General features: G+C 36.4%; 1 protein-coding gene across 1 annotated transcript in view; it reads left to right on the top strand.

The window, feature by feature from the left end:
* The window catches only part of LOC107578600 (homeobox protein PKNOX2-like), a 69,774-nt gene that overhangs the window by 43,843 nt on the left and 3,370 nt on the right, over positions 1–22,561 (top strand). The window contains exons 4-9 of the mRNA XM_016264547.1: positions 5,702–5,810; positions 13,418–13,421; positions 17,927–18,098; positions 19,798–19,983; positions 20,785–20,920; positions 21,361–21,458. Coding sequence (XP_016120033.1) covers positions 5,702–5,810; positions 13,418–13,421; positions 17,927–18,098; positions 19,798–19,983; positions 20,785–20,920; positions 21,361–21,458 — 705 coding nt within the window. The remainder of the gene's footprint in view (positions 1–5,701; positions 5,811–13,417; positions 13,422–17,926; positions 18,099–19,797; positions 19,984–20,784; positions 20,921–21,360; positions 21,459–22,561) is intronic.

Raw genomic sequence — 22,561 nt, 5'->3', positions numbered from 1 at the left:
GGGAACTTGACGGCGAGCGTGAGGCCGGGGGGGGGGGGGGGGGTCTCTCTTTGATCAACGAAATTACTGACAAAAATGTTCTGAAATATGCACAAGTGATTTTAATTCAAATGTACTGTTACTGAAAATATGATAGGAAAAATGTTTTAACAATGAATGAAATCTAGAAAAATTATGATTGTTTCACATAGTCCAGTCATAGTAACTAAGTTACATTACCGGTTAAGTTGAGGGTCGGCAAGATAAAAAAAAAAAAAAAAAAAACTTTTATTCAGCAAGAATAAATTAAGTTCTTTTGAACTTTATATTCATCAAAGAATCCTGAAAAATTAAAAAAATATTTAAGCAGCACAACTGTTTTCAACATTGATAAAAACAAGAAATTTTTCTTGAGCACCAAATCAGCATATTAGAACAATTTCTGAAGGATCTTGTGACACTGAAAACTGGAGTAATGGCTGCTGAAAATTCAGATAAATTCCAATTTATAAAATATTAAAATAGAAAAAAAGTTATTTTACATTGTGCAGCCTTGGTGAGCATAAGACACTTTGAAAAATGTAAAAATCTTACCGTTTATGTTGCTAGTCAGAATGTGTAGGTCACGTTGTGAATACGTCTAATGTCATTTTCATAGAATAAAATTTAATATCAGGTTAGTCTGAGTAAATCTGACTAAAATGGATGAATATGAATTGATGAAATCAACAAGACAAAAAACTTGCAGAAGTGTACTTTGGCCCTATATATATTTTGTTAGTGACATTTGTGGCACAGAAACACACTTCAAATAAAACGATTTTTGTAGTTGTTTTCAGTTTTCGAAACAACGTCCAGCGGCATGCCACGTTGGAAGTGTCTCAAGAGACAGTGAAGGTCTGTTGTTACCAACTTGCCTGGTAAACAGATATATAAAACACCCTCTTCCCAGATGTGAGGGCTAGCTGTGAGACGCAGAGGGAGACTATGGGGATGATGATGAATGGGGTCTATAAACCACGAACCACTTCCTGCTGTACTTTGGAGCTCACCTGTTTCTGCTTAATGGGGGAAAAAACTGCTGCTCTTTTTCAGCACCGGCTCGCACGCGGAACCGTTCACAAAGGATGTTTCTAACTAACAGGAAGTCATTGCCCGCACACACGTCTTTGATCCCTCGCCATCGTGCACAAGGATGCGTGTCTCGGACTGAGAGATTCAATACATGGCCATTCTCTATCATTTGTTTGTAGCTGATAGCGAGAGTAGTTGCAGATGTTTGGTAAATGCCATGTCAAAAATTGTGAATGCACAGTTAAAGCTGCTGTTCTAAAATGATAAACATAAACCATGAAGTTAAGTAATAATGATTTATTAATCTTAACATTGTTATTTTATACACACTATAAAGTTTAAGTCTTAAACTCAGCTAAATGCTAACACTTATATGTTAACGCAAAGAGTTTATGACAAACTGATTTTATTGTGTGTCTCAATACTGCTGTAATGTCTTCATTATCAGTGAAGTATATACTTTCAGTTTCCAAATTAGCATGCAGCTTTCCGTCAGGTGGCTGTGTTCATTATCGATTGTGATCAAGCAGTCAAACGATTGTGGGTGAGGGTCTGGCGGAGCAGTATCGATGGGAAGAGGGCTAACATTCGAACTCTCCCTTTTTCCCAGACACACACCAGACATGTTCAGTACATCCCCACTTTACTTTCCATTTCCCCAACCTTTAAAACGCTTTCCCTGCCAGCTGTAATTATGAGCTCAAGCCATGAAGTTACAGGCTGCACTGTATGTCTCACTTACAACTGCATCAATTACAGCTTCTCATAAAACACTGTAATTAAATAACTTCATACTATTTGCTATTTGGTTTAGTTTTATTACTGATCTATGTTATATTTCTGATTTAAGTGTATTCTATTTAATTTCTACTTTATGTAGAATATTGTACTTTTAAAAGTAATTAAAAAATATATATTTTTATCGGTGCATTAAAACATTTCAGTTCTAATTTTAAATAAATTTTTGTTTGGAATACCAATGAATTCTGTGATTAAATCTTTACATTTAAAGTGATTTATACTATGTTCTCTTCAAATTGGTGCCAATGCGATGCTGTCTAAGCTGTAACAACCTTTAATGTATTATTTAATGGAAAACCATTTTTTATGAAATGTGCTAATACCCAAAAGAATTATACTGTAGCTTCTGGTGATTTAGCTTTCAATGCAACTAGATACATACATATACAGCATAAACATACACTGTGTTCAAATGTTTGTGGTCAGTACATAAAAAAAAAAAAAAACTTTTATACTTATGCATTAGATTGATCAAAATGACAGTAAAGACATTTCTATTGTTACAAAATATTTCTATTTCAGATAAATGCTGTTCTTTTGAACTTTCTATTCATCAACTAATCCTGAAAAATCCTCTAAAATGTTTCCACAAAAACATTAAGCAGCACTGCTGTTTTCAGCATTGATTAAAATGTTTCTTGAGCACCAAATCAGCATACTAGAATGATTTTTGAAGGATCATGTGACAGTGAAGACTGAAGTTACACATTTTATTTACATTTAAAAGACATTTTAAATGCTTAAAATGAGAAAACATCCATTTTAGATTGTATTAATATTTCACAATTTTACAGTTTTTTCCCTGTATTTTTGATCAAATAAAGGCAGCCTGGGTGAGCATAAGAGACTTCTTTCAAAAACATAAAAAAAAATCATACTCACCCATTTTGCATGTAAATGCATAAACTTAAGTTGCAACTGAGTTAAAAATGTAACTACAGTTTACTTTGTGGTCTTCATTTAGTTGTTAGATTTTATTTATTTTTTGTCTACAAGAGTCTTGAAATGTGACCTTTTTTTCCAATGTCAATAAATATTTATTTAGTTAGTTACAGTTTCAGTTAACATTTGTCCAGTTTTCTCTTTTGGCCCAAAAAATTAAAAATGCAATTTTTTTCTGAAAATTATGTTGCTCCCCAACTTTTTTCAGTAACATCCTGATCTCTTATACAAATGTTGCACTCCTTTCTTATTGCTTTACTACTTTACTCTGCACAGAGCTAAAAGTGCATGTCGCGATGTATACGCAGCTGTTTAGGCCATCGACTGCATGACAGAGGAAGAATTTCCAACTGTATATCAATGAACAGATTGATGTGTTTGCATCGACCAATGGTTTGAAATCTATACCCGGTATGTTAAGACAGAAGGTGTGATGATGTCTTTTAAAAGAGCAAGCCGGAAGGCTTAATCAATGCACTTCTTTCACCTGCCAAGACTTCGGAGGTTTCTTTGCTCATTATAAACTACGTGTGTGTCCATGTCTGTAAACACAGGTGTGTGGATAAAGCTGTTACCCAGTGTCCATGGTGTGTATGCATTATTATTATGATGCTGCTGTGGGTACCATGCCACTCCAGGGACCGAGACTTGAGAGGCCCCCTTAAAATACCGTGCAATAATTGGAATTGCTTTATCTTTAGTCTAATCAATTAATGTGCAATTTTCCATTTAATTACCAACTCGCTCACAAAATTTGCAATTAAAATGAGGCGAGATAACAGCGAAGATGCCTTTCGGCTGATAGCACTTGGAATGAGAACACAGGCGTTGTGTGTAATCAGTATACAAATCACACACACACAACGTTCTCAATTTGTATGATTTGGACGAGCTTCATAAAATATGCAACGCCAAGCCAGAATCTAATTTGTGCTTGGAAAATTCCTCACGTTTCCACGAAGTCCAACATGAAATGGTCCGAGCGCAGAGGTGCTGATGGTGTTTATGATCATGATAACCCAAAACCGTGTGTGTGTATATGTGTGTGATCTCCTTAAAATAGCTGCTTGGTTTGTCTTGGCCCCTTTGACCATTTTCCACACACTCCTGCCAACCTGAAGATGAGCTACGAGGGAAAAAATTATCTTTCCTGTTTTCCCGTTCAAACCGTTGTCTGTCTGCTGTCTGAGGAAGTTTACATCCTGTCCACTGCCTGACAGACTTGGCTTCTGTACTGTATTCTGCTCTGTGTCTCCTTGATTTTCCCACAATCCTCTTGACAATCCTCTTGTTCTGCAGTCCACAGAATTATTGCTGCAAACTTTGATACAAACAACTGGAAAATGCTCATATGCACCCATTTATAAAAACTTTCTGTATCTTTAAGATTTCAAGCTGTTAAGCTATAGACAGAGCTAACAAGCTGCTCTCAATAGAGAAAATTACTACTACTAAAGCACAGAAAGAACTTTATAGGTCATGTTTTAAATGAATGATTTATGTCTTGTGTAATTACCGAACAGAGCAGAGGTCCCACCCACATTAACTCGGCAGATGTGATTGTACTGTTTTTTCAGAGTAATTATATATGATTGCTTATGTATTTTTAGTATTCTTTGTGATAGCTTCTGCTTCTTACATCTGTGGGCATCTACTAAAAGCCTGGAGCTCAATGGTGGACTGAAGACCGTGTTTTGAGGGGTCAAACTGTCTGAAATGATCATTTTAAAGATTTGGGTGTGATTTCATGAGGTTCTGTAACGAAAATTGAACAAAAGACTAGTTTAACAGTGAATAGTTTCATATGCTTACGGCTATCGTCTTCTGTTTGGATGGCACTAAATCTATTTTGAATGCACTTAGATGGGAAAATCAATATGAGACAGAACATTATCCAACATTCAAAGATGTTTATGGTAATAGACTTGGTAAGAGCATATATAACTTGAAAAGAAATAAGAAAGTTAGTGTTGCATTTATTTATTTAAGAATTCAAACAAAAAACTTTTATTTGAAACAAAAGTGCAACTCAAGTGTACATTTTTATGACATTTCAAAATGTGAGCAAAGAGTAGAGAAGATTTGTGTTATACTTGATAAAACCTAACTTAGAAATGGGGTTCAGGGGTCCATGTGCAGTAACATGGGGCCAATTATCTGTAGTCTGGGTTAACCACAGTGCACCCTCCCTGGAGTCCACCCTTCCCTTGTCCAGTGTCAATTACTCTTCTGACAGAAGAGCTAATGAGCCCCTGATTGGCCTGCTGGGCTTGTCATGTTTACCTTAGAAAACACTAACTCATCATGTACCTGCACCTCAAGGTGCTTATTTGGTTTTCTGGATAGATGTACTGCTAACCATTTTTATTGGGTTGATGGCAATGTGTTAGATTGTTTTGTTCGAATTTGTTACTAATGTATTGGATTTAGTGACATTATTCATATAAAATAATATTGTAATATTGTAAATAAAAAATATAAAAATTTTAATGTCTGTACAGTATTGCATTAAATGGACAATCTGGGCATTTTATATTTAAAAAATGTTGGCTTAAGATTTGTAGTCGATAGGGCTTCAATTACAAATTTGTATGCAAACATTGATGTAATCCGTGGCCTCAAAGTGATTTTATTTTATTTTTAATTTGATTTGATTTTATGTATTACCGTTGTATGGAAGTAATTTTTTGTGAGTTAAAGTACAGCAGCACCTAGTGGTATGTCATGGAATTGTTTCAGTAAAGAACTGAGGAAAGCTGCAATTATATATTAAATATTATGCAATTTGTTATAAAAGATAAAAAGCACAATTATTTTCCTTTTGATAAGTATGCCAGTAGATATGAATTTGGTCGTCAAACAGTGCTGTAAATAATCTTGTATGCCACTGTTGTGTTTCCTTCAGGATCTCCATGTGAAGCTATCCCATGATGCAACATGTGTCCCCAGCACCAGCATTGACCATGATGGCCACACAGAGTGTCCCTCCACCATCGTACCAGGAGAGCCAACAGGTCAGTTAACAACTGTTTTTTTGTTTGTTTGTTTGTTTTTTTTGATTATATATGGATTATTGTTGTAATAAAGATAATAAACTGATCACTCACCTCAGTAGCTGCATAATACACTAAATAGTAATAATAATAAAAGCATTCCAGCCTAACCAGATTTGGAAACCAAAGAAAAAGGCCAAGACTACAGAATGCAGTAAAAGCAGAACTTATTTATTTTACAATTTAAAAACTCTTTTCTGTTTGAATATATTTTAAAATGTAATTTATTTCTGTGATGGCAAAGCTGAATTTTCAGCTGTCATTACTACAGTCATTAGATCCTCCAGAAATCATTCTAATATGCAGATTTGGTGCTCATGGAACATTTCTTATTATTATCAATGTTGAAAACAGATTTGCTGCTTAATATTTTTGTGGAAATCATGATACATTTTTATTTAGGTTCCATTAATGAACAGAAAGTCTTTCTTGCTTTCTTTCTTGCTCTCTTGCTTTCAAAAATAAATAAAAAAACTCCAAACCTTTGTAACTGTAGCGTTTATGTATGCGAAAGTATGAAAGTTGTGTTCCTTTATTTTAGTTATTTTTTCCCAGTGAATATTATGTAGGTACCTGTACACCATTGTTCCATCAGATATAAATAATGCAGTTTTATAGTTATTTGAAACCCTCATAACATATTGATCTAAATACAAGCATACAGACTAGACGCTTGATTTGGATAGCAACACGCCTGCATAAGTCATATTTCCTCGTTTATTCATGAAATAAATAAAACATGGCACACTGACACTTTAAATACTTAAAGCCTCATTCCCAAACCTTGCCTCCCCGGTTGATTACAGCGCGTCTGTTTGCGAGCTGCATGCATATCGTAGCATCGGCGGTTCTTGTCTGAAGGCAGCCGTGAGGGCTCGTTCGACCGGCTGCAGCGCTGGCTATGATTAGCGGTGTCTCGCGACGGCGTGGCAGAGGCCCGTGGTTTCACGCTAACCCCTGAGGCAGGTCTGTGAAGGCCTGGGCAGGCCTGGGGCTCAGTCTCTCAGCTCCTCAGAGAGAGAAAGCTGCCTTTGATGTGAGCAGCCAGCCGGGGGCGGCCTGCAGGCGGTGTGAAAAAAAGCCTAGACTCAGCCTACATTCACACTATGTACACACACACACACACACACACACACAGTGTCTGCTCCTACTTCCCCATCGTTTCTAGTCACATATACTCAAGCACAGACTCAGCTTCTCACTTATAAATCTCACCACCTCCTTCTCTCTCTCTCTCTCTCTCTCTCTCACACACAAGCATATTTCTGGTTTCATCCTACATGACACATCTTAAGTGCTCTAAATATTCAAAGGCGCAGCAGAGAGCCATCACTCATAACTTGTTCTGATTCTCATCCAAACGCACACCGGCACAATGAAAGAGCACTGGTGAGGTAGAAACCAAAGAGATTTCTATTAAACCTGACATCTCGTACTGTGAAGTGTCTTATGCAATTTAAGTGCAAATATCCAATAAGTGCAATTTAGGTATACTGTGTATAAAGAAGAAATGCATTGTTTAGTAAATGTAAATTTTGCTACTTTGTATTTATTTAGTTGTTTCATAATATATGCAAATCTAGGGATTTCTCATAATTGCAGAGTCAGTGTTATATTAGCCAAGCAACCATGCATACATGTTTTTCTCGTTCTATTGTTAGAACGAGAAAAAAGGTGACAAAACTGTTTATATATTCATTATTTTTCTAAATAAATGGAGAGCATGAAGCTGACTTTGATGGCATTTCAGTCTGGTAGAGTGTGGCGCTTGCAACATCAAAGTTATGAGTTTGATTCCCAGGAAAAACGTACTGATAAAATGTGTAAGTGAATATAAGTAGCTTTGGATGTTTGTCACCTCCACTTCATTCATTTACCAAATTTGCATTATACACTTTCATTCAAAAGTTTGGGGTCAGTTTTTTTTTTTTAAATAAATTATTAATTTCATTAAATTCATTAAATTGATCAGAGAAGACAGTAAAAAACATTTGCATTTATTTTAAAGAAATGCTGTTTTTTTGTTTTGTTTTATTTTGTTTTTACTTTCCATTCATCGAAATGTACCATGTTTTCCACAAAGACTGTCTTCAACATTGATAATAATGTTTCTTGAACATCAAAACAGCATATTAAAATGATTTCTGAAGGATCATGTGACACTGAAGACTAGAGTAATGGCTGCTGAAAATTCAGCTTTGCCATCACAGGAATAAATGACATTTTATATATATTTAAATAGAAAACAGTTATTTTAAATTGTAATAATGTTTCACAATATTACTGTTTTCCACTCTTTTTTTTTGATCATACAGTATAGATCCCTCACCTTTCTCAGGATCATTGATACTCCACGAGGCGAGATCTTGCATGGAGCCCCAGTTCGAGGGAGATTGACTGTCATCTTGAATTTCTTCCATTTTCTAATAATTGTGCCAACAATTGTTGCCTTCTCACCAAGCTGTTTGCCTATTTTCCTGTAGCCCATCCCAGCCTTGTGCAGGTCTACAATTTTGTCCCTGGTGTCCTTAGACAGCTCTTTGGTCTTGCCCATAGTGGAGAGGTTGGAGTCTGATTGATTGAGTGTGTGGACCGGTGTCTTTTATACAGGTAACAAGTTCAAACAGGTGCAATTAATACAGGTAATGAGTGGAGGATAGGAGGGCTTCTTAAAGACAAACTAACAGGTCTGTGAGAGCTAGAATTCTTGCTGGTTGGTAGGTGATCAAATACTTATTTCATGCAATAAAATGGAAATTAATTATTTAAAAATCATACAATGTGATTTTCTGGATTTTTACCTACGATGAAAATTACAGATCTCTCCATTCTTTGTAAGTGGGAAAACTTGAAAAATCAGCAGTGTATCAAATACTTATTTGCCCCACTGTATATGCAACCTTGCTGAGCATTACAATTTCTTCCCGACCCCATACTTTTGAATATGAATGTGTATTTTTTAACAGTATATTTGCTCTGCATTTGTTATGTTGAGAAGAAAGCAACATGATATCTCACCCCCAAAACTATTGTAGGTATTTAACAGAGCAGAATGTTTCATGTATCTGTTTGTATATATAGTGCATCCTCATGTACTGTTTTGATTCAATTTGGCAGGTTGGTGTTTATTTCTGCACCTCTCGTTTCTCTAATTGCCGGTATTGCGAGTTTGAGTTGTGGAGTCAATGCTCTGGTGTGCGTTGCTTAATTATTAACAGTGGAATAAATGTGCGATACAGTAATTATCTTAACGAGTTACTACACTCTCTTTTAAAGCATCTGAGACCTTCTCTTCTTATTACAAACGTGGCAGGGGGTCACTTTCCTGTGGGGTACTTGTGACATATCCAAAATTAGGTCCAATAAAATCCAGCATCCAAGAGATGAAATTGTAATATGTATCCGAAGAAGTTCCTGAGGGTGTCAAATTCAGCACTATTCCACAATGATAAGTTTGATGAAACTAGGCATATGTATATAAAGTCAGGCTTTTAACATGTTTTCCAATCCTTCATTCTTCAGGCAAATGAATTATAATATCAACTCTAATTATTATAATATCAAAATTAAATAAATTAGACTTTTACTACAAGCAAATCAAATGTAATCAATATATTCATTATTTGTGTCCATTATAATCCATATTAAATCCTTCAAATTTAGACAACATTTCTTTGAAAAACTGTTTTGTGTGTACAGAATTTTATCCTGATGCCTTACGCCTCAGCTTCCATCTTTTGAAGTATTTGTGTTTATGTGTAGTGTTCAGACCCCCGTAGGTGTGGTTATATTAGGGTATTGAAATTCTGAATGGGGTTTATATGTGTCTTTCCCTTCTCACCGTGACTCAGATTGGCGGATGCTGAGTGGATTTGCATTGATACTGGATTTCAGTCTCATGGTGCACAGTCATGCTGTCTTCATTGAGCTCCAGTAGATCAGAAGTGTCTTGGACTGACGGAAGAGAGAGATAGAGAGAGAGAAAGAAGGAATACGAAACAGAAAAGAAGAAAAGGAAAAGGAAAGAGTTAGAGAACAGCTTTAGTAGACCCAGCAGTAGCAGCAGCGCATATCAGTCCCAACAGGAGTGCTTTTAATTTGACAGCCAGAGAGGAAATGGTGAGCCAGTTCTCCCCAGCCGCTGTAATGCACCATAAATTCTGTTTACATTCGCTGTTGGGAAGCTCTCACAGTCATTTGGTGCCCAACATCTTAACGATTCTCTCTCTCTTAGTAATGGTGCTGAGATTTCTGTACCATACAGAAGAAGTCATCTTATCTGAGCCATGGATTCATCCTGAGAGTGAGTCAGTCCTGATCATGAGTGTCAGGCTAAAGGATGTATATTTGAGATTGTTACTGGCAGATTATAGTAACTAGTACTCAAAATATCTCAGAAATCTCAGAGGGCACATTTATATCTGAGTAAGATTTTGTTCCTCAATTTAAAACCGTAGACGTCGAGTTTTATTCTGTTTCATCCTGGCTTGTGTCTTCAGGGTGCAGAGTGTTCTGAACTTCACAGACTGACTTTCTGAAGATTGAACGTGTGTGTTCGTGTTAGCAGAAGCTACTCAAGTCTGTGAATGAATCTAATACTTGTTAGTGGTGTTTGCTAAGGCAATATTATTGCTCAGGGCTGCTCAGATCTCTATAACTTTTGAACATTATTTCATAGAGACTTAGCAACCACCCAGAACACCTTAGCAACCACATAGCAATGATCTAAAAAACACCCTGACCAGCCTAGAAACTACATACAGTTGCAATGTCCTATCAACCACCCAGGTCGGTATAGCAGGACTATAAAAAAATCAGCCAAAACACCCTAGCAACCACATAACATTTTACAAAGCATCCAGCCCAGTCAAGAAATGCATACAATAGCAGTGCCCTAGAAATCACACAAAATACCCTAGCCCAACCACCGAAATACTGAGAACCATAGCAGCTGTATAACAACACACTGGCAACCACATACCAACACCCTAGCAACTACTCGGAACACCATAACAAACACATAGAAAGCCTGATACAGTAGCAACACTCTGGAAAACCACCTAGATCACCATATTAACTGCATGGCAAAAAAACACCCGAATCAACCTAGCAACCACATTGCAACACTTTACAAATCACCCAGACTATCCTAGCAATCGCATACAGTAGCAGAGCCCTAGCAACCATGCAAAACAACCTAGCAATCACATAGCAACACTCTACTTAGTCTCAGCCTCAGACATCACGCCCATGTACCGTTGGCTGAACGTCTGATGCATACAGCACACAAAATTGGAAACACTTCGGGAGTTTTGAAGTCGTCGTCTGATTGGTTGAATTATACAGGATTTCCGGGAGACACGTGTGTTGCGTTCTTTAACGTTCCGCCTGGAAACAAAGATGCCGTGACTCCAAACCCCCTCATGTTAGAAGAAAGCTGTCATGTTTACAATTGTGACAATGAGCACTTATCAGGATCAACTAAATAGCTGGAAGTATGTGAAATATTTAAAGTTCGCGGCATAGAATCTTTAAAATACGTCCAAGAGTTTTACACATGGTCTGTTATTGTGGGGACATTTCCACGCCCCTAAACATGACGCGGCACAAAACGAAACATGATTGGTTGCTTTACCTGTCAGTCATATGGCCTCTTGGGCGGTCCTTGCCATTCAAAGCGGCCAAGGTTCCCAGACCTTCTGCCATCAGTCTGAAGGCAACGCGAGACTACACTCTACTCAGAACCCTTTAGTTACCTTATAGCAACATCCTGGCAACCACATACCAAAGTCTTAGAAACTACAGAAAGCCCTAGCAACCACATAGCAACACCCTACAAACCACCCAGACCAGTCTAGCAACCACATGCAGTAGTAACGCCTTAGCAACCAAACAAAATAGCCTAGCAAACACATAGCAACAGTCAAAAAACTAGTCAGAACCCTCTAGCAACCATAAAGCAACATCCTGGCAACTACATACCAATGTTTTACAACCTACCTAGGACACCGTAGCAACTTCATAGCAACACCCTACACCCTACATTCCATCGTTACCAATAGACTTCAATGGAACTTGCGACCATAGTTAGCTAAAGATGCATTTGGGAAAAGCACCCCAGCCTAGCAACCACACACAGTTGCAGTACCCTTGCAATCACATAGAAACACTCTAAAACTACTCAGAACTCCTTACCAACCATATAGCAACACCCTGGCAACTACATTCCAATGCTCTAGAAACACACTAGCAACTACATAGCAACACAAACCAATTTGAACACCTTAGCAGCTACAATTTTTTTTCTTTTTGATTACTTTTATGTGGCATCTCTGTATTTAACCTCTAAATTCACACCTGTGGTCCAATGATAAGAGCCAGCTGTGTATAACAACAGGGTGCAGCTAGCCTTTACCACACAAGTGAAAGAGAGAGCGGTAAAAACAGTGTTGAAAAAGAGCACCACCACTCATTGAAATGCAGCAGTAGGGGTCCCATATAAACCCTGATGGCGAGTGGTGTGTGTGTGTGCTCGCCCTCATTAAGGCTGAGCTCCAGACATGTAGCCTGGAGGAGGGAGTGTGTGTTCATGTGAATGTGTGTGTGTGTGTGTGTGTGTGTGTGAGTGTGTGAGCACTCTCAGCGTGAGGGCACCCCAGACTGGGTTTAATAAAGGCAGCAGCCACTGGCTCGCCCTGATTAGGATGGTAAAAATACCGGGTGAGCACACAGAGAGCACACCCCCATCTCCCCAGCAGCCCATGGGTGGCCCACCACGCTACCAAAACAAATGCAGCTAGAGCTAGCATGAAAATACGTTCAGCTTTATTTTTGGACTCATAATTGCTTTGATGTGCTTTTCATTTTCTCTGAAAATATTTATTTATTTGCTTGAGACCTCTACACTGAAATATTCATGACAAATTCAGCTTGAAATAAAAAAACAGGTAAACCCAATTAGGTTAAGCTTTAAGTTTTTCATTAGCTGACAGTATGAAACCTAGTATTGGCCGAATGGAAATAAAAACGCCATGTCTGACTTTATTTGTCAGTTCGCTGGATCAGTTCTGCTGACTCTTATCTCAGTAAATGACACTTTTATGGGTTAATAGTTCCCCAGCTCCCTCCGTCCTGAGACCTCTGCACTGCAGATAACGTCTCACTGTTCTGGCACCTTACCAGCTCTAGGTACCTCATGTAGTTTCAGGAGCGTACAGACGCAGTGTTAGATGAGATGAATGTCTCAATGTAAAGTGCAGAATTACAATTATAAACTGATTATTTAAATGTAGTGCGTCCAGCATAATTTTTTACAAAAAAATTTAATTAATAATTTTACACATTGAGATTTTTCTATAATTTAGTTTTTTGTTATTTCAAACCTTAAGTACACAATTGGTTATTTTAAGTCTCGTGTTTGTAAGTCTTCATGTAACTATTCATTTCATTACCCGTGAATTGCACTACTAGTGTGTTTTTTTAAAAACCTTTTCATTCATAATTTACATTTCATATTTTCTACAAGCTGAAGTACACAGTTCTCTGTTTGTTTTGATGTCGAATTGCAGTTCAGTAAGTGAGCCGGATGGTAATTTGGTTACCACAAATTATTTTTGACCAATTCATTTCATTACAAGAACCTACTCATACAAATAATTTGTTTGTGAATTGAACTGTGAATTGAATTGTTTTTAAGTATGTAGAAAAAAAGATGTCATGATTAAATGATCTGATGAGTGGTCCTGAATTCAAAGTGGCTAAACCTTCTTTTTTTTTTTTTTTTCAAATTATATACACATTTATAGGAGTTTGTGAGTCTTCATCAAAGTTTTGTTTCATTAAAACCACCTGCTCATAAGTCATTTGTTTGTGATTTGAACTGCTGGTCTGTTTGTTTTTGAAACTTTTTTCATTCATAATTTAAAACCAAATTACCCAGTTCTCTATTTATTTTGAAGCCATACTGCATTTCAGTAAGTGATTCAGGTGTTAATTCACTTACTACTCTGACAGATTCGTAGATTCAATTAGACAACTCTTTAGTTTGCAAGTCTTTTCATTACAAGAGCCTGCTCATACAAATCATTTGTTTGTGAATGGAAATACAATAGTCTGTTTTATGCTTAGCTAGCAAAGAGAAAAAGATGTTGAAGGAAGACGTGTCATAATTTGGATTATCTGATGAGTGGTCTTGAATTCAAAGTGGCTGAAGTTTAGTTTTTCTTATGTGTTTTGTTTGTTTTCTCAAACCTTAAAGGGGTAGTCCATCCAAAAATAAAAATTCTGTCATTATTTACTCACCCTCATGTCTTTCCAAACCTATATGACTTTCTTTCCTCTGCAGGGAAAAAAAAATCAAGAACATTTCCATTAACTTCCATTGTATTTCAGTCCATACATTGGAAGTCAATAAGAAACAAACTGTATTAATTGCAAGAACCTGCTCTTAGGAATTATTTGTTTGTGATTTGAATTACACTAGTACACTAGTATGCACACATGTCTGTATTATCTGATGAGTGAATTCAAAGTGGCTAAAGTTTGGTTTTAGTGTTTAATGACATTAGTACTTCATAACAACTGTTTGCCTATCATAAAATGTAAAAGTCCTTTTAATGGCCCCTCTGCTTACAGTTATACGAGCCCATTCTTTCACCTTTGAGGGATGGCAGTCTGGACAGTCTTTCCCGAAAGAGTTGAGAGATGATAACTAAAGGTTAAAGACAAATAGCATTAAGTGTTTCATTTTAACCGGCACATTTTGAAAGATTAACCGATTAGCTTGGAACTTTGCGGCACACAGCCTCATCCAGAACGCATAGATGAAGAGATTTAAAAGTCTGGAGTTGCTCCGAGAGATCAGATTACATTTAAGAGTTTTTCCAACCTCATTTAGCCTTTGAAACAACTGAGGCAATTAGTTTAGAGAGTAACTGCTGTAAGTGTTCTGGCCATCTTTAGTAACAGAGATTTTACTGCGATTGGCATGTTGTCTGAGATAATGCAATCAGAAATATTATGTTCAGAATAAGAGCTGCTTCATGTCCATCATCGCATCTGTATACAAGACATGACTGAAGTTTCCAAAAAATGTGCATAGTTTCTGCTGCAGATAAATGTTATGAAATATAACCTCCTCATGAAGATAATGCAGCATCATTAGACTCACTCCAGGGAATGTGAGTGTTCGGATGAACCTGTACCTTGTGGCTTAACTTTGCAATTCGATTTTATGCTCTAATTTCTGGGTAGTTTGTTCCTCAGCCTACTTGCCAAATCCTCTGAGAGCTAAATTGATAGCATCCTTTGGCTTTGGGCCTTTAGGGTTGTGTCCGGGTTATGATCCAGACCTGCGAAGAGAGAGAAGGGGAGAGATAACCCAGCCATGCCCTCCAGGATTTAGTGTGACTGGGGAGGGGAGAGAGGAAGAGGGGCTGGCACGGCAGAGGGGAGCGCGACGAGCCCGGAGGGAGCACAGATCGCCTCGCTGCTCAGCACTGCGAGCCTGTTTAGTATTCCTGTCACGTCAGCTGGAGGGAGCGGCATTAAATTGGGATCAGGCAGATTAGAGTCTAATATAGCCAGCTATTAAAGGCTGCAAATGAGAGTGGTGGGTTACAGCCGGAGCCTGGGCCCCTCACCCAGTCTCAAAGCCTCTCTCAGTCTCTCAAACATGCACCGCAAGGAAAAAAACAATACATATACACAGAAACACACATAGGATCGGATAGGTTAGGGCACTACTTTTTATACTATTTTGACAGTGTTTCTTGCATGCAACAACAAACACAGCACAAGCTAACATGTCAATTTGTGAATGAATGACTCTAATGAACAGCATCTTTTTTCAATTAAAAAGAGTCAATTAAAAAGATTTCAGAAAAGTTTTGATAAGTTATATTGTTTGAATCAGATTCACTCATTCAGTGAATTATTCAGTGTCATTACTGAGTTTGCAACTGATTCCCTCATTGAACATATTCAAAATGAACCAGGAATTGTTATTTGTGATTAAATATTTTTCTGTACTTTTTTCCCCACACTTTTCACCAAGGACACATTAAATTGATCAGAAGTGACAGTAACAACTCTTACATTCTTACAAAATATTTCAAATATCTGTTTCAATGCTACATTTTAAGCACCACAACTGTTAACATTGATAATAAACACCAGATTGACATATTAAAATAATTTCTAAAGGATCATGTGACACTGTGTACTGGAGTAATGACTTTTTTTAAACATATTAAAATAAAACAATATTACTGCACTGAAAAAAATGTTTCATTCATCCAATTAAAAAAATTTAGGGCAAGTTATTTATTTTTCATTGGCTCAAGTTAAAAAATATAGATGTGAATCATTACCCTAAATGTTTTTTATTGGATGAATGAAACATTTTTTTCAGTATGTTTGTACTGTATTTTTCACTTAAATAAATGCAGCCTTGGTGAGCATACATATACATTTTATAACAACCTGAAAATCTTACCCACCCCAAACTTATACACATATATACAAATAATATGACTTATTTTTTCAAGGTGGAAATATTGTTCCAAAACACAGTGACATTTATATGGTATCAATGCAATCAGGATCACTACTATGACAGCATCAAACGGGAACTAAACCACTTCTAAACAACCATCCTTATTGAGCAATTCTGCAATTTTGTCAACATAATTATTCCCCAAAATATTTTAATTTATGATCTTACTGCTCCTTAGTTTTGGTAGTGTCTGGATATGATGCATTATGATAGGACAGGACAGAGTCCTTATTGAAAAAGCATGACCCTTAATCATTTGTGGTGATGTTGTTTTCTTATTAATTTAATCAGAGTTCTGCATGTCAGGCTAGGCTTAGCTTTCAAGAGGCTGAGCTGAGTGAATTTTAGCTTTCATTAGGTCTGCTCTTCAGCAGAAACCTCTCTCTAGACAGACTTAAACCAGTGCAAACATATGAATTCTCTGATGATACAGGAAATGTTAATGCTGTTAACATGACAAATGTCAACTTGCTAGAAGAAACCTTTAGACGGAGCTTATGCCTACAATCAGATGAAGATGACAAAGATTATATTCAGCTGCTGGGTATTGTCATCTGTCCTGCCTGAAGCAAAGAAACTGGTTATTTTCTGGTTAACTTATTAAATACTGGTATACTGCTTATTACATACTGTGCAGTATATACTCTGAACTGATCCTACAGATCATGTGAAACATTATGGTGTATGAATGGATATACACTACCGTTTAAAAGTTTGGAGTTGGTAATTAAAAAACAAAAATTTCTGAAAGAAGTCTCTTATGCTCACCAAGGATGCATTTATTTGATCGAAAATATAGTAAAAACAGTGAAATATTGTTACAATTTAAAATAAGTGTGTTCTATTTTAATATATTTTAAAAGCTGAATTTTCAGGAGCCATTACTCCAGTCTTCAGTGTCACATGGAGTCTTTCTAAAATGCTGATTTGGTTCTCAAAAACATATTTCTTATTATTATCAGTGTTGAAAACAGTTGTGCTGCTTAATATGTTTGTTGAAACTATTGTACTTGTTTCAGGTTTCTTTCATGAATAGAAAGTTAAACAGAAATCTGAATCTTATCTGAAATAGAATTGTTTTGTATCAGTGTAAAAGTCTTTGATCACTTTTTAACAGTAGTGCATATTTCAAAAAGTAGTATTATACAGTGTCTTCACAACCTGTTGACGTAGATGTGTTGAATTGTGTCTATTGAATATAGCAATCTATTTATCTCTTTGGAAGTAAATAATTATTTAGAATTTTGAATCCAATTGTGTGTAAAAAAAAAAAATTGTTTGCTGTTTGATCAAGTAATTAGTCAAGAGGGAATGTAAAAAAAAAAACTTGATTTTGAAAGGATATGTCAAGCGCATGGCATTATGGGATGCAGTAATTCACTCAGTGTGCTGTAGTTGTACAGCTCTCATTTTGGCAAGTCATTTGGGACTTTTTACATTTGCATACTGTGCACAGTTTACTGCATATTCTGCATACTATAAAAAATAATAATAGTTTGCCATCTCTTTCTGTGTCTTGCAGGCATCCTCTTTTTCCTCTTCTGGCGTTGCTGTTTGAGAAGTGCGAACAAGCCACGCAGGGATCAGAATGCATCACCTCCGCCAGCTTTGACGTTGACATCGAGAACTTCGTCCACCAGCAAGAGCAGGACCACAAGCCTTTCTTCAGCGAGGACCCTGAACTAGACAACCTGGTTAGCGCTCATCAGGCTCTTGTTGCTTCATTTGTATCACTTGCCGTTCTTCTACTTTCAGCTCTTTACCTGCTCTTAAAAATCTGTTTACTTCTTTTATATCTAAATTAAACATCTGTACTACCCTCTGCTGGCATATTTGCACTTTATACATCTTTTAAGGTACTTTAATTATTCAAATATCATTAAAACAGGCTAGAAATGCGACATTAAATAACATTTTATTGAAAATAAGAAGTCAGAAGTATTAGTCACAATGACTCTCACCCACCCTTTGTCCATTGCTCTTTTTTCCGTCTTTTGTTCTCGTTTCCTTTAACTCTCCCCCTCATATTCATCATCTCTCCTCTTCTGTGCTCTGCAAGACAGTTAACAGTAATTAGAAATTAAGGGAAGGAGGAGGAAAAAGGTCACTGTTCATCATTACCGGGGCGCTCGGCCGACTAGTGCTGCTCAGTCAATTAACTCTGCATCTGTGTGCTTTACGACACACTGGTCACACATGGGTCTTCCGTTCTCTAACTCTTCACCGCGACAGTTATAGCGCCCGCGCTGCGCTTCGTTCTCGCCTCAGAGAGATGGCACTGGGCCCTGATTAAACGAGCTGCAGTAATTGGCAGATTTATCTCCTCCTTGGCAAAGCATTTTTTAGCCCATTTGGTCGTCCTTGAGTTCTGACTTTGGACGGTGAATGTTTGAATGGGCAGTTGGAACAGAAAGTTCAGTCTCGTCCAACTGTATCAGCAGAACTCGAAAATGTTTGTTGCATTAACAATGCAAGTAGGCAAATAGTGGCAAGGAGGGCTGGCTAGGGAACCTCAAAAACTGTGGGAAAAAAAGTGAGAAAAACACTTCTGCTTTTCTTTTTAGTGAAGTGATTGTAGTTTATTTAAAGGAATAATTAACTTACAATTGATTTTTTTATTTAATCACACCAATGTAGTTCAGATCCATATAATATTCTTTCTTGTCCTGGCTGCTCTTATTCATACTGTGAATGGTAAAAAAGCACTATGACAAAAGGTGCACAATGCAGTATTTAGGTCTTCAGATTATAGCTTAGTTTGAGGACCTGATAAAAAATTTTTTTTAAATGTAATTTAAAATAATATCTTTAAAAATTATTACCTGAAACAATGACATTGAAATGTATGTATTATTATCCTTTTATTTATGTATTTATTTGTTTGTTTATTTGTTTATTTATTTTAAATGCCAATGGGTATTGTACTGACTGTATTTTCTCACTTTGCTCGTTTTGATGTTGTATCTTTAATTACATTTTTATTGCTGGCATCTTCCAAAATTATTGTTTAGGCCTGTCTTGTTATTGTTAATTATCATTAAAACTACTAAAAATAGTTTCTGGTAATTTAAATAAAGCTGAAATAAAATAAAATATAAATATTAGAAATAAAACTTAAAAACTTTGCCTTGCCTTGGCAACTACCTGAAATAAGTTGAAGTACTAAAACTGGTAAAACTAAAACTGAAATAATAATAAACGGAAGCTAAATATAAATATATTTAAGAAAGTGATAACAAAAATTCTTAAATTTAAAATGAAAACTGTAAATATTCAAAATAGGCATAAATACTATAATAATATAAATAATACTAAAATTGCATTGGTTTAGACCACTCTAATGCAAGAATTAGTCATAAACTGATTCCTGTATCTACTTTTGTGTTGATGTAGATGGTGAAGGCGATCCAGGTGTTACGGATCCACCTGCTGGAGCTGGAGAAGGTGAACGAGCTCTGTAAAGACTTCTGCAACCGTTACATCACCTGCCTCAAGACCAAGATGCACAGTGACAATCTGCTACGGAACGACCTGGGCGGCCCGTATTCACCATCGCAGACCAATCTCGGCCTGCAGCAGGTCACTCACAAATACAATCTCCCTAGACCTTCAGTCTGAAGGCTAAAGGTTGTTTCTAACACATAAACACAGTGTCATATGAATGCACACACTCTCACGCCAGTAACATTTACACTTGCACGAACACAAGCTCCTCTCCCGGGGATGCAAAAGGTCACATCTGGCTTGCCCTCGCTGCTCCTGCTGAACTTTGCTGACCTCTGCGTGAGAAGACTTAAAGTACACACTTTTGGACATTTCATCTAGAGCAGTCAGTCGATTGTAATGAAAATTAAAATGCCCATCAAATTACCAAATTAATCAGAATTAATCACATATACATTACCGTTCAAAAGTTTGAGGTAAGTAAGATAGTTAGATTTTACTAAGGATACATTAAATTGATCAAAAGACAGTAACAGTAAAGACATTTCTAATGTTACAAAAGATTTCTTTCAAATAAATGTTGTTCTTTTGAATGTTGTATTCATCATAGAATCCTGAAAAAACTTATCAAATATTTAAATATATATAATTGTGTTAATTGTTATCGGGTTATATATATATATATACAGTATATATATATATTTAACAATTCATTTTTTTTTACTCATACTAAACTAACATTACAACAGGCATAATTAATTGTGGACATTTTTATTGAGTTATTTTTCATATATATATTTAAATAGTTATTTTTTTTAACTATTAATTATTTTTTAATCATACTAAACTAACGTGTTAAATTGGCAGCCTACCAAATTTATTTTCGCAAGAAATTGAAATGTGGACACTAACCAGTGTTTCATCCTCCTCTTATAGGACCTGCTTCAGAACTCATCCCCATCGCTCAGCTCTGTCTCCAGCACGGTAAACCCCTCTGGGATTGTGGTCCCTGCCGGTTCACTGCAACAGAACAACGTTGCCATGACCACTATCAACTCTCAGGTGGTCTCAGGTGAGGAGGCCAATCATCAGTCCCATTTGCTTGCTATAAATTCAGAGATCTCAGCTTTCAGAACAGCTTTCCTTTCCAAATTCGTGACATCTGGTGGAAGCAAATAGGAACTTCCATGTAATGCACATTATCTACATAATCTACATATCTACATTTTCTTTACTAATTTTCTCTCTTTACAGCCGTCTCACGCAGAACAGTACTTTCATATTGTGAATAAAAAACAACTAATTACTTTGAAATCAAGCTAATTAGCAGCAAAACAAGAACTCCTTGTTCTCCTCTTTAGCAGTTAGGAATACCCTTTAGTTTTATTTTGGCGCGGTGAAAGGGAGGTGAAATGGTTTGTTTTTGTGCTGCAGTGTAATTACAGTATGTTTTCAACAGGCAGGGAAAGTCTGTGTTAACCACACTCCTGTGTCTGTGACTGATTCCCACAGGTGGGACGCTGTATCAACCGGTGGCAATGCTTACCTCACAGGGACAGGTGTTGACCCAGGGGTTACCACAGGGAACCATTCAAATCCAAAACAATCAGGTGAGAGCAGCCGCTCGACAGACAACACATGCTCACAGCACTGGATCTTCACAAATATTGAAGCTGTAGAATTCTGTTGAATTATTTCTGGACTACAGCACCATGTCTACCACATTGAACTGCTGCTGTTGCAAAGAAGCAAAAGAAGTTTTCTGACATGCTATTCCATCCACTTTATATTTTCTGTCTATATTAAATATTTAAATATATATATATATTTTTTTTGTACATAAATATTATTTGTTATGCATTTACATGGCTTCAGACACTTATAGTTCTATATATTTTGATGCCTACAAAAAATGATTACTCTTTTTGCCTATTAATTTAGAGCAGCACTGGCTTTTATTCATGAAACACAAGCAGAACAAATTTCTGTGAAATTAATTAATAAATCTGTTCATACATTAATTGCCCCATTAAGAGAATGCAACAATTTATGTAAGAATGGTTTTACATAAGATTATGATTTTTTTTCTCTCGCTCATCTCAATAAGGCCCAAAATGGGGGGCCTTATTGCAAAAATGTTAATAATTTTAATGTATTACAATTATTTAAAATTAATTCTAATTCTAAATTTTAATTTCTGTTACAGTAATTTAATTAATTATTATATAATTATGTTTATTATTAAATAAAAGATGAATTTTCTATGTATTTATGAACATGAATATTATGAATTGCTTTTGTTCCTCTTTCATTACTAGCTTTTGTTTTAGAAACAATTTATTTAAAATGATATAGTAAAAATATATACTTTATTTAAAATGATATATTTGTTCCTCCTTTATTACTTTTTTTTTTAATTGATGAAGTCAAAGTTCAAGCTGATTGGTCTATTTGTTAGCAACCACCCTGAGGTGACATTCCACATCAACACTTGCCGTGTAGTTAAGATCATGATGTTCACTTCAAGTGTAGACATATTTCAAGTTATTTAGGAATTCTAGAACTGTTCGTTTTTATTTTAATGCCGTCAACTATGAGTCAGGTGAGTTGGGGTTTGATAGACAGCTGGAGCCTGTGTGGATACCCAACTTTAGGCCGAGGCGCTTCACCACACGCAGGCTGGGAATAGAGTTCCGCCCGTAGCTACATCTCT

Source organism: Sinocyclocheilus grahami, unplaced genomic scaffold, assembly GCF_001515645.1.
Source record: "Sinocyclocheilus grahami isolate Dianchi unplaced genomic scaffold, SAMN03320097.WGS_v1.1 scaffold32.1, whole genome shotgun sequence".
NCBI classification, from domain to species: Eukaryota; Metazoa; Chordata; class Actinopteri; order Cypriniformes; family Cyprinidae; genus Sinocyclocheilus; species Sinocyclocheilus grahami.
Note: the sequence above shows the minus strand (reverse complement) of the source record. Positions and strands in the feature narration are given on the sequence as shown.